The sequence below is a fragment of the Passer montanus genome, unplaced genomic scaffold (assembly GCF_014805655.1).
Source record: "Passer montanus isolate IOZ18808 unplaced genomic scaffold, ASM1480565v1 scaffold7, whole genome shotgun sequence".
NCBI classification, from domain to species: Eukaryota; Metazoa; Chordata; class Aves; order Passeriformes; family Passeridae; genus Passer; species Passer montanus.
In genome coordinates this window covers 8,210,596-8,223,588 of record NW_024372147.1, presented here as the reverse complement: position 1 = coordinate 8,223,588, position 12,993 = coordinate 8,210,596, and the positions used below count along the sequence as shown (strand labels likewise).

At 35.3% G+C, this 12,993-nt stretch overlaps 1 protein-coding gene across 3 annotated transcripts in view; it reads left to right on the top strand.

The window, feature by feature from the left end:
• Positions 1-12,993, top strand: part of CCDC171 (coiled-coil domain containing 171) — a 151,282-nt gene that overhangs the window by 93,888 nt on the left and 44,401 nt on the right. For all 3 annotated transcript variants that reach the window (XM_039729943.1, XM_039729941.1, XM_039729942.1), the window contains exons 21-22: positions 1,601-1,746; positions 4,367-4,421. In XM_039729943.1, coding sequence (XP_039585877.1) covers positions 1,601-1,746; positions 4,367-4,421 — 201 coding nt within the window. The remainder of the gene's footprint in view (positions 1-1,600; positions 1,747-4,366; positions 4,422-12,993) is intronic.

The following is a 12,993-nucleotide window of genomic DNA, read 5'->3' as shown; positions in this document are numbered from 1 at the left end:
AGACAGGGATTTGATAGCTGCCAGTGGCTTAAGGGTAGAATTTTTGAAAGCAAGACTTCTGGTTTTGAATATCCTTGTACACTGGATGAATGCTATCTGTGTGTTTATCTTTCCTTAGGGGAAATACATTAGTTGTTTATTGAAAATAAGGACATAAGAGTCAAAATAGAATTATTCAACCTGCAGTCATTTGAACAAGAGTAATATAAACATTTCTGGGTTTAGAGTTTCTTATATCAACTTCAATTTTTTTTCTTACAGTTGTGATTAATTTCAGCTTAGATACTGTAAATTCCTGAAAAAGACTTCAAGTAATGGTGCTGTACCTTCAAAATATACCACTATTGAAGTAACTGGTTGCATTTTCTCTTTAGGAATGTAAGAAGAAGACTTATGCCCATCTACAGATAGCAGTTTTACAGGACTCTGCAGTCCTTTGCTGTAGATTGCTATTTTATAGAAAATTTCTCAATCATAATGCTTTTTGAAGCACCTCTGATCCTTAAAGAGATCTGAAACATCTTCAGATCAGTTGAGTTTTCAGCACCCTTGTAATTTTTATCGGCATTTTATATGTACTCTTCTTCATACTCATCCACAGCATGTACATATCCATGTACCACAGTCCAGGACAAGTACTGAGTACAAATTATGCAGAGTATTCGTAGAATTCAAGCGGAAAATATACCCGTAAATTTTGAAAAAAATGGTGTAAATTTGGAAAAAAGAGTTCAGTCTTGGAACTGTGCAGCATTCTCTTCTGTATTTTACAATCTGTCAGTAAATATGCTATGTGTAAAAGAATGTTTATAACCACCGATTATAATTTCTTTCTAAAAAGGCAGTTAACAGCTGTTAGTAAATGTAACATGTAACAAATTATGAAATCAAATTATTAATACTCTGGTCTATAAATGTATTGATTTATCCCAGCAGAAAGGAGTAACATGCAACCAGGTTCTGTATTAATTAGTCCTATGTGCTATTTTTCACCTATTGGGTTAATCTGAATTGATTAAAGCATGTTTTGTTAATTCTAAGCCAGAGAGAAATGTTTAAAAAATATACATAGTATTTTGCATATTGGGAAACTAATAGCATGATAGTGAAAGCACTATAAAATAGATTGTACTTGATGCACCAACAGAGAATATGAGAGTATCTATTCTACTGAAATTTCTGAACAGTGCAGAATATTTAAAGAAATGCTTCTGTGTTTACTCCCTTTCATTGTGTATTCCTTTCTTTAATGTTTATTTTAAATTAAGTTTTGTGAATAGTCTGTGTTCTTTAAAGAGATTATTTCCTTTGTGTTTAGATCCAGTATTTGTAAATATAGTACTTGTAGCATAGTGTATGTCCCTGCTTGATCAAAAAATAATTTTATGTTATAAATATATTTGTACACAGTCAATATACTAAAAACTGGGGGGGTTCTGAGTTGGTAATATTTTGGTAGAGAATTTATAAAACCTTAGTATGCAATGGTCCAAATCTACTACACAGTCAGTCTGTTTTCCACTTTGTTTAATAGCCTATGGCATAAACTGAAGTTAATTATTTGGGCTGACAAGTAACTCTGTTTTCTGTCTGCTTGCAGAGTCTCTCGGAGGCAGCGATGGAGCTGAGAAGAAGAGATCGATTTCTGCGTCAGCAAAATAGACTTCTTACCCAGCTGGAGCAGGACAAGCGTCGGCTGAGCGAGAGCATCCGTGATGCAGAGAGTGCCCTCTGCACGGCAGCGAAGTGAGCACTGGGACCTTGGGGAGATCACTTAAAACGGACAAAAGATCAATTCTTGCTTTCATGCACAGGGTTTTAGCCTTAGCTAATGTAGTGCTAGAAAACAAAAGTACATCTGTCTCTCTTTGAAATTCAGTGATAGACTTCGAAAAAGAAAACTGTTAGTTCAAGATACTGCATGTTACATTTTCTGTAGTTATCCCATAATAGTGCTACAAATTCTTGGTCCAAAATGCATAAGCATTTTGTCTGCCAATTACTTTACTGATTTGACAATATCTCTTTGGTAGATCCTTCACATTCTGTTTGTTTAAGGAATGATTGTTTGTTCTAAAGGGGCTGAAACCCATTTTGGACCTAGGCTTATCTGTGGAATAGTATAGATATTTCTTGTGATTTCAGAGAGTTTTGGATTTAGATGTAAACCCCATGCCTTTTTATACTATAACTTGAAGAGTGGAAGGAAATGTTCAGGGACCATTTTTGAAAGTATTGGTAGTCAAAAGCTGTTCCATTGACTTGAATGAGATTATTAATAACCTCTTAGAGTTATATAGTCAGATAAAATTATAAATCCTTTCAGATTTTCTTATCTATTACTGTTACAGGAGTATGCACTTTGAATACTATTGGTCCATGGCCAAGATTTTAAAAAAGTTCAATTTAAAATTAAAATTTCTTATTATATGTGGGGTAGATTTGACCTCTGAAGAACAATAGCTTAGAAGCTTTAAGGGGCTTATGCACCAGCAAAATAATGTAATTAGTACAGTTATCAGTGATATGTTTAACAAGCTAATTAAAATGACAAATGTTATTTAGTATAAGTGTATCAAAGCAGATTATGACCCAAAGAAGGATTTGTTATTAAAAGCCTTCTCCTTTTCACCCTGCCCCAATCTATTTTATGCACTCCAGTAAGGATCATTCCCTATAGCCATTCTTATATTCAGAAAAGTTTTTTTTAAGGTGAAAACTTCCAAACCAGTCATTGTTCTACCATAACAATATTATATGTTCTAACATAAACTGTTCTACTTGTTCATTAGAACAAGTGCAAGTGTCTTTTTCTTCCTTTGGAACATGTAAGCAAAAAGTAAATGTAAGCAAAGTCTATTTACAGAAACTCTTATTTTAATTCCACGAGCTCAGTGATTGTAGGCAATGCATGGGTGTCTTTCAGTTTCTTTCCTAAACTTTTGTAGTGCTGTAAAAGATAGCAAGACGTCTAGCTTGTACTGAGAATGGCTGTCTTGGTTTTCTTTTAGTGGTGGCTAGCAGTTCTTTCCACTTTCCTCCTGAGTAAGAAGCAATATTAATAAAATTGTCTGAAACAGTGAACCTGACAAAAATACAGTAGTCTTTTGGTAATTTCTCTGTGTTGTGGTTTGACCCGAGCCAGCAACCAAGTACCCTGTCAATCTAGTTCAAAGAAAGGTGGGATTCTGAAAATAGAAAAGTCTATGTGGCTTTATTAGGATTTTAAAAGCCAATTCTACTCTTCTGGCCACCTTTCTGTATTTTCTGTTAAGATAGTATGAATCAAGAAATGAGAAAGCAGTCATCATTCCATGGAGAAGAATGCCATGATTTGGACTGAGGAAAAAGAGGCTGAGGGAAGACCTTATTGTTCTCCATAGCTACCTAAAAGAAGGTTGTAGTGACCTGGGGCTTGGGCTGTTCTCCTAGGTAACAAGTGATAGGACAAGAGGAAATGGCCTCAAGTAGTGCCAAGAGAGGTTTATATTGGATATTAGGAAAAGATTCTCTCCTGAAAGGGTTGTCAAGCATTGGAACAGGCTACCCAGGGAAGTTGTAGAGTCTGGAGGTATTTAAAAGATGTGGCCCTTTGAGACATGATTTAGTGGAGGGCTGGACAGTGCTGGGGTAATGGTTGGACTCAGTGATCTTAAGCGTCTTTTCCAACCTAAATCATACTGATTCTATGGATTCTGGTATTATAAAAGCTCAAACAAAATATACACGTAAACAAAATAAGACAGTCATAGAATATTGAGGTATATTAACTTTTCTGGAATGGATTCTATTTGACTTCCTATGGTCTTGCTCTCTTTTCTCCTTAGTCATATGGTATTAGGCAACTTCAGTTCTATTTCTGTCAATCATGAGTTGAGGCCAAGGTTTTTATGACAGCATAGCTGATGAGAGCTGTCTTTCTTACTGAAGCCTCTACAAAAGGGCATTAGAGAATAGTTTCATTCTCCAAACCTGCCTATTTTAAGGGTAGGATATTTGGCTGCACTTTTGGAAATGTAAGAGAATGTATTCTCTTCCTGATAGATGACTCCTTTCAACATGCCTTTTACATCTAAAGCCTCCAAAAAAGTGATAGTTGTTCCTGAATATGTCCATAATAACAGCTAGTTTGATAGTTCACAACAGTACAAATTTCATATGGAAATATTCCGTATAGTGATACATGAACTATTTTTAAGGTTTGCATTGGGGATATACAAAGGAAAGACAAAAAAAGTAATACTTTGAGTTATCAACAATTATTTGAAAATACATGATTGATAAAAAGTAGCAAAAAATGAATTTCTAAATCAGGTGAGTTTCAGTTCTATAATCTACTTCTTTTTTTTTTTAAATCTTGTAATAGAGACAGAGAATTGATCATTAGTCATATGAAAGCTGTGAAAGACACTCTTCATAAGGTAAGAATTTAAAATTATTCCTCTGATTTGTATTTCTAAACTAAAGTTTTACCACTGCTTTTGCTCAGGGAAGGAAAGTAGAAGTTGTAAGGTGGCTTCCTTTTCTTAGAGTTTATTTCCACCTTCAACTTCTTTTATCCTAATAAGCTTCTCACTTTTAGTGAAATAAAATACAATTTTGTAGTATGCGAACTTCTTATTTCTCACTACAAAATTCTTACTACAAAATCCGCCTTTCCTCCCCTAATCACTGAGAGCACTATTTCTGGTTACCAAGTGAAGAACATCCAAACAGCTGACAATTTCTATGGAGCTAAGTCTGTGCCGTGTAAGGCAGAGGTCACTTGGTGATGTCACATGCATGGTGGCCGTAAAACAGATGGCTTTGTGCATGCTACTTTAGTCTTTAATGCATGGTAAAACATAAGGAAAAGACAGTAAGATGTAACCTGTAGTCAGAAACTTGAATGATATTTTTAGGGCATTTTTAAAATTGATTAATAATCTTAAGTATTCTCTTTGACTTGCACAGTTTTGCCCTGGTATAGCATTATTTGAAAGTCCAACAAAGCTTATATATTAATTATTTAGGCAAAAGGACGGTTTTTAACTGTAGCTCTCGTTGTTGATTGTTTTATAACTGTTTTTAGTCTTGAGCAACACAAAGCAAAATAAGTGTTTTTATTACCTTGGAGTGTTAATTTCCCTTATCACATCTTGAATTCACAGCAGCATGGGAATCTATTCTTCATTTTTGTTTCTGTGTTCACCAAAACTAATTTAATTTTCAGCTCCTTTTTCAAGTCTTTCTTTCCCTTAATATTCAAGAAAGTGACAGAACCTAAAACTGTGTGTTTTAGCTGCAGCACACTGTGCTGGTAGAAACGGTTGCTTTTTGCCCCCACCTTTTTCCTACTGGCTTCTTTTAAGCTTAGAAACTCATATAATGCAGAAAGTGTTGTGTTTTGCAGTAAGAGATACATGTCCTTGGCATTCAGAATTTATTGTCCTGGATTGCAAGGTTGCATTTTGGTTTTGAAAGCAATGCCATTATGTGTACAAGGATTGAAGTGTTTGGGGAAGGGCTATAGACAAGGCCATATGTTTAGTACTGATTAACCTGATGCAGTGAATTGATTGAGAAACAGCCATCTTTCTTCTGAAAATTTTAGTTACCATATTGCTTCTTAATTCTTGATATACATAGTTGTTAGGCCCATGTAGCACGTTAGTGAGTAGCAAAATAATTCATCTTTTCTGGTTTGTCAACCTAAAGAATGACGAAAACATTAGAATTAGAAATGTCAGGGTGCTCCTTCCAGCAGGAACTAAAAAAAAATGATTGTAAATAATTCAAAATTTGCCATACTATTTCTCCTAGAAGAACAAAGGAAAATTATTGATTTTGTTTGGGAAGTATCTAAAATGTAGACCCTATATCATAATGGTAACTAATTATCTAGCATTAGTGAACATGTCGTGTGTAAACTATAAGGTTTACACTGTTGTTCTTAAAGGATTTCTCACACAGTAAAAAATCAGAACATGAAGAAATGGATTATGTACTAGTAAAGGAACCATAAGCCTTTCTTTCTCCACTAGAAATTCTGGGATTTACTTTTGTTTTAAGAAAGAAATCAAAAGAAAATGGGTAAAGTTCAGAATCAAGTGAAGTTGGACAAGTACTACTATTAACTGCAGCTTTACTTACAGGAGTTTGAAATAGAAGGTTTTGATATTTCTGTGTTGATGTATTCATGAGCAAATATCCACAAAATTCCACTGTATCACTTCAGGATCTGTATTATTAATTCATAATGCTAAATTTTTACCTATAGATCTCAGAGGGATTTTACAGACATCCTTAGTAATCTTAGTTAGATGCAGGATAAGACAGTGTATTCTGATCCATTAAAGTAGCCTCATTCCTCTCCATATTCTATCCTACAAGAATTCCAGAAGTCAGCAATGTAGGTACTAGATCATCTGCTGTTGGGTTTATGGGGGTGTAACATTCTGCAAACAAAAGTAAGAGAAATCAGAGCCAAGGGAATCAATTTCTGTGCATGCTTCTAATATGCCACGAGAGCAGGGATAATTTACAACACTTTCTGCCCTGCACTGTGACTGGATGGAACATCTAGTATCATACATTTGACTTTGCCAAAAAGTGCTTGGGCATGCTTGTGCCCAGAATGATTATTTCCAGACCATTATGGAGCTATCTTTTTAATCTTCATGAATATTTCTGAAGCATAACTGTTGAAGAACTTGAGCACTGGATATGCTAAGGGAGAAAATATTTTTAGCAACTAGTTTCATGTCCTTCATAAATTACAAGATGTTCTTTAGAAGGTTATTTTTTGTCTTACCCTGGGTTTTGTCACATTAGCTATCTTTATCCTACTCCTGGAGCTGAATTATTTCCACAAAAGTTCCCGGTAAAATAAGAGATCTTTCTTTATCTTATACCATCTAAATATTATGGACAAATACCTAAATGCAAAGAGAATGTTTTAACAAATTAAAAAAATCAAAGCAGAATATTATGAAGGACAGACAGAGACCTCAAGAGGATTACAGTTTGGTTCAGTTTTATTCTCAAAATACTGAAGATGACCAAAAGATAATAGCAAAATGACAACAGAAATGAATAAAATTTTACTGAAAGAGTGATGAAAGGAAATTCCATCTACTTGAAGTTCAAACATAAAAAGTTTTCTTAAAATGTTTTCTAATAAAAAGAAAAATCATTTAAGAACATGTCTTATTTTAAAATTCATGGGCAGCCCTTTTTGTCATCTATGAAAAATAAGTTATTTCTTGAAACACTTTCTCCTCAAAAAGTCGAGTTATTTTTGTTATAAAATAAACCCTTGTTATGCTTGCTGATAAACTGTATTCCATTATTAATTTCTTCTTATTTCTTAATATTCTGGTGGTATAAAGAGTGGAAGAGATATTAAATCTATTCATTTCTATTGCTAGATTCTTTAACATGTGTATTTGATCATCTGTTAGTTATGGTAATAATGCCAAGGTTGTGGGTTCAATCCCTGTATGGGCCAGTCATTAATGAGTGGACTTCATGATCTTCGTGGGTCCCTTCCAGCTCAGAATTCTCTGTGATTCTGTGATCCTGTAATCTCATCAGAGGAAGAAATAATTTTACACTATCTCTGCTAAAATCTTCAGCATTCCCCTTGTATTTCTTCTCATTTTGAGTACTTTTTTGGGTTAGCCTTGGCCAGCAGCCAGATGCCCACCCAGATGCTCTCTCAGTCCTTCTCAAGAGGACAGGATGACAAAACAGGATGAGAAAGCTCATGTACTGAGGTCTAGATAAGAGACATGGTATTTATCATTACAGGTAAGACAGCTGACTCGGGGAAACTATTTTAATTTATTTTCTGAAGTAGATTTAGAGAGGTAGAAACAACTTTAAAATTAGCATTACCCTGCCTTTTAATCTCAGCTTCACTTGTGACTGCTCTTATGCTGTTAGGCACAGGGGTTTGCAGTCAGTTCACACCAACTCCTCTCTGCTGCTCCTACCACCTCATGCTGTTTCCCTGCACCACTGTGGACTCTCTATGTGGGCTGCCATCTTTCAAGAATATCTGCTTCAGCGTGGACTCTCCATGGACTTTGGGAACTATCTGGGAAGGATTTCCTGGACCTGCTCTGGAATGGGATCCTTCATGGAATATGGTGTGGATATGCCCCAGCATAGTCCTCTCTCTGTGCAATGAGGAAATATCTATTCCCGTGCCTTAAGCATTTCTGCCTCACTTCTTTTCTGACTTAGATATTCACTATTTTTGTTCCCTCCTTCTCTCTCTGTGTGGTGGGTTTTTCTCATTCTTAAATTCATTTTCACAGAGGGGCTGCCAGCAGGGCTGTGGGGTTTTGTTGTGGTGGGTCTGGAACCAGAGGTGTCTGGAACCAACTTTGTCCTGCACTCATCTGTCCTCACAGAGGCTGCACCTGGTACACTGCTATAGCTGCCTCCTTTTTAGCCTGCCTAAATCCCTGTTCTCTACATTTAGCCTGTGCTATACACGACCATGAGAAGTCATTCTAGTGAGCCAGCCTTCAAAGTGACAGATAACTGTTTGTTTCTCCTTGTACTCCTAACTATCAAAATCTTGACAAGCTTAGTCTATCATAGTTTTTAGCCTGTCCTGGCTGCTTAGGATTTGGCTGTTTTAGCAGGTTAATAAAATACAGCGTGCTCACTGTTTTTCCTAATACCAGTTAGCAACCTACTTATTCTGACACTTTGGGACTTGTCAGGGATCAAAGCAGCTATCCAGTGTGCTCCTTTCCTTCTGGCACTTGGTCAGAAGAATTATTCTTTGTCCACTTCTGTAGTACACTTCATTTCTGCTGATTGAAAGGTTCATATGCTAGCTAGCAGAACAACTGCCATGCAGACCTGTCAGCAGTCATGCCTTGAAATCCATCCACTGTTGTGTTTCATTGCCTCACTGCCACCCTTCTTGTCTCCTCTGAAATGGCCCTAAACTCTTTACGAGATCTGGGTCCCATGACTCTACCAGTTGAAAAAGAAAAAGAACACTGTATCATCCATCCCATAATATATTTTTTAAAAATACAAAGACAGAACTCTCTTTCTTTATCTAATTTAATGCTTTGGGTTTTTATAATACAGCACCTGTAATACAGTTATAATACAGTTGGAGATGGGGTGGGACCATTGAATACTTGAGAATTAATAAGGTTGTAGCACTAGATTGTTATTCCTGATGTGGTCCATAGTAATCAAATGCATTTCCTTATGATGACAGTTTTATTGCCTGCAAGGAATTAATTTACAATAGGTTTAAGTCCATATACAAGTGACTACATGGGAAAAAACACACAATTGTAAGTGGCAATAATTGTTAGTTGCAGCAATGAGACCACAAATTGATCAGATGCTGGAAGAAGAGAACACTTGCGAGACTTAAGTTAGCTGTCTCTGTCAGACTCCAGTAGTTATGACCTAACACATTCAGGTACACTGATCAGCCACATTTCTCTCAGTTAACTGGGATCTGTAGTCCATCATATTACTTAGTTATCTTAATAATGATTTAAAAGCCCTCATTTTAGAGACCGCAACTTAAATTTTTTTTTTGCCTAACCTAATGAAACTCCCAAGATGGTTTTTCTCTGTGTTAGACATGTTAATATTAAGTGTGAAGCCTGCTTTATGTGTGTGCTCAAAGTCTGTCCATCACTGTGGTCCTGGGTTGTTCTCAACTGGCCCTGTCACAAGCCTGTTGAAACACTGAGTATATGTACATGCAAAAAAATCACCAAGAAAACCCAATTAGATTGTTAAAATTATAAATAACTTCTGTAAGAAGTTTGCACTAGGAAGCCAGCTATTACATCTCTATGGTAAGAAAAAAATGGAGTAAAAATTTTACTTTTTCTCTTCCTCCATCTCAAATGAGTGCTTCTTAATTTCAGTGTTTGATGAATGACTTTTGTTTCTCCTCCTAGCAATCTGACTTTCTTGATCCGTGTTCCTAAAGATCAGTTGTGCAGGACATACAGGTGTTAGCACAGCTGGCTTGCTGATGACAACTCTGTCCATATAGCTGTCTAGTGTGTCATCACTCATATTGTTCAGTGTCATTCTGACCTAGCCAAGCTAAAAATGGTACTCCAGCTCAAGAGGGATTTAAAAACCTTCACAAAGTAAAGATAAGACATTGCCGAATGTCATACCCATGTGCTTAACTGTTTTCAGTTTGGATGTATCGAAGTAACTAATTTCAGGATGCATTTGTCTTTATCTTTTGTTTTTCTTTGTTGATTTTTGGGGGTTTTTTTTGTTTTATTTTGGGGGGGTTGTTTGTTTGTTTGTTTTGGTCAATTTTTTTGGTTTTATTTTGGGGGAGTTGTTTGTTTGTTTGTTTTGGTCAACTGAGGTGGGGTTTTTGGATTTTTTGGGCTTTTTTTTTTTGAAGGCTGAATACTTGTATATAGTTTGTCTTCAGTAAGGAGAAATCCTTGTGTGGAGAATTGTGGAATTATTGAATACAGTAACTGTTATTTTCTCCCGACATAGGTTCATTTTCAGCCCAAGGTCACTGAAATCTTTTCATAGGGGATGTATTACAGTGCACATCTTGCAGCTATAGAAAAGCTTAGGTGCCATGGTCAAAATTTGCAAAAAACCAACTTTGGATCAAATTAATATCTTATTCAACAGACCATGTAGTGTGTGTATGTAGTAATATGAGAAAGCTTGCATTAATCTTATAGGTAAGTCTGGGATGGTAGTCTGCTCTGAAATTTAATTTCCATAATCTTGACTAGTCCTGAAGGGGGGAAAAAAAGCAAAAAAAAAAAAAAAAGCCAGGCACACCCAAAACATCAGTTTTATGAGATATACCTCCTTTACACAAACACTTATTCACTATTTAATGCTCTCTTAGAAAGCACCTGTGAAATGGCTTGTTTTGTAATTAAATACAAATTTGTATGTCAGTAATCAGAAAGGATAGTCACTGAATCAGTATGCTAATACAGAGATTTTCAGTAGTTATTCTATTGAGGTAAATATTCTGTAAAACTAATCGTGATAATGTAAGGCCAACTATACCAAGGTATGTCAAAATGCTATTTAAACCTCCACTATCCTCACAAGTCAGACCCTTGGATTTAGGACATACTTCTTTTCATGAATGAATGTGATCTGATTACTTTTAATGATGACTCAGACCTAACTGTGATGGCCATGTAACAAGTATCCATTAAACTGTTTCTCTTTCTGTCCTATAAGACACTCTTATCTGAGCAAATCACATTGTGATTTGGTGTAGTTTGGTTTTTATCCTTCTTGGGAAAAAAAAGGAAGGTTTGATGGGGTGTTTTTGCAGTTCAATTGACAAATTTGGTTCCGAATACTATTCCCCACCTCACTCTCTCTCTAATTGTGTTTATAATTTTCCAGTTTTTAGGTGCTTGATTTAAAGTGCCTTCAGTTTAAGATACACATTCTTGTCACAGACTTGTCACAGGCAGTGTCTTGACTTTCAGAGTGAAAGAAAGTGTTGCTGAAACATCCTGATGGAAAATATTGTATCTGAAATTATATAGGCCCTCATTCAATAAGATGAATATACACTTTTGTTAGTAATTTCCTTACTTTCAGAGCATACTCAGACTGGTATTAAGAGCAACCACTATTAACAAATTCACTATGATCTGACAGAGTGCTGTGGGAAGTACTTCTTTGCATATTACTTGTGCCAAATCCCACAGCAAATAATTTGGGATCTGTATTCCCTTAAATGGATAACACTTAGATTGATCACTCTTTTCTAGAGAGCCCAAAGTATATGAATGTATCATGAGGAAAATAATCTGTATCAGCAATTTATTTGAAGAACTACTGTTACCAAGACTGTTCAATATTATTGTTGGTGGACTTCCTTCCTGTATATTAATTTGTACTTTTCATATAGAGTAAGAAAGCTTTAGCAATACATATTAAATATGAAAAAATATGAAGTTTAATTAAACCTTCATGAAGGTGTAATTCTGTCCAACGGTGTATAAAATATTATTCTTCTTAGTTCTATGATCATTTGTATAACACTATAACAAAGACTTGCCCATTCAAAGCAGTTACTATGTAACTTATTTCTGTTAAAATGCTTCCCAAGGGAAAGGACTGTGTCCGGTAAATGTGCATGTTTTAAACCTGTGTAATATGGCCCCCACTCTACATGCTGCCCTGGAGGTACAGACACTACGCAGCTAAATCAGCCACATACTTGCAAGACTGTGCTTAAGACTCAGATTTGCATTCAAACTGCTTTCTTCTACTCAAGAAAGTTCTAAACTCATTTTTGTCTGTTGTATGTCACATGCAGAACACATAGCACTGTGGTAGAAATCATTTTGCTTGTACTCTTCTAGAATGATTTCTGTGTTTGCAGTTCCTGTTATATCAGCAATATGGTGATCTCAGACAAAGAGATTAAATCACTCTTTTCATTCACTTATCACCAAATCACTGTAGATCTTGTTCTACTCTTTAAATTGAAGATTATATGCTATTTAAAAAGTAGTATGAAATTAAAGAAAAATAAGTATTTTTTTAATGTAGCATTGGTGAACTTTGAACTTATAAAATATTCTCATATATAGCTTAAATTGTGATGTTTATATCCATAAATAATTTTATTTTATTTCCACCATAAGAAAGCATTGAATTAAAATAAAACAAAATAAAAACTAAAATCTCAGGTTTGTTTTACCAGTCAGATGGCAACTGGGAAAAAACATTAGGAAGGGCTGAACACATTCTTATACCATTTAGAACTTCCTCGAATTTAGTACCACGTCTCTGTTGGCATAACTGGTTATAGGATATACCACATCAAACTGTGCATAGAAAAACCAAAGTAAGCACCAGAGTGTACTGTAGATCAAACTACTATTATCTTGAGCAAAAGAAAATTTTAAAATTTGTTTTTGGACATGTAGAATTAGCCCATCAAATTCTACACCTTGGTTCAGTCAATAACGCAACTTCAGTTTATTA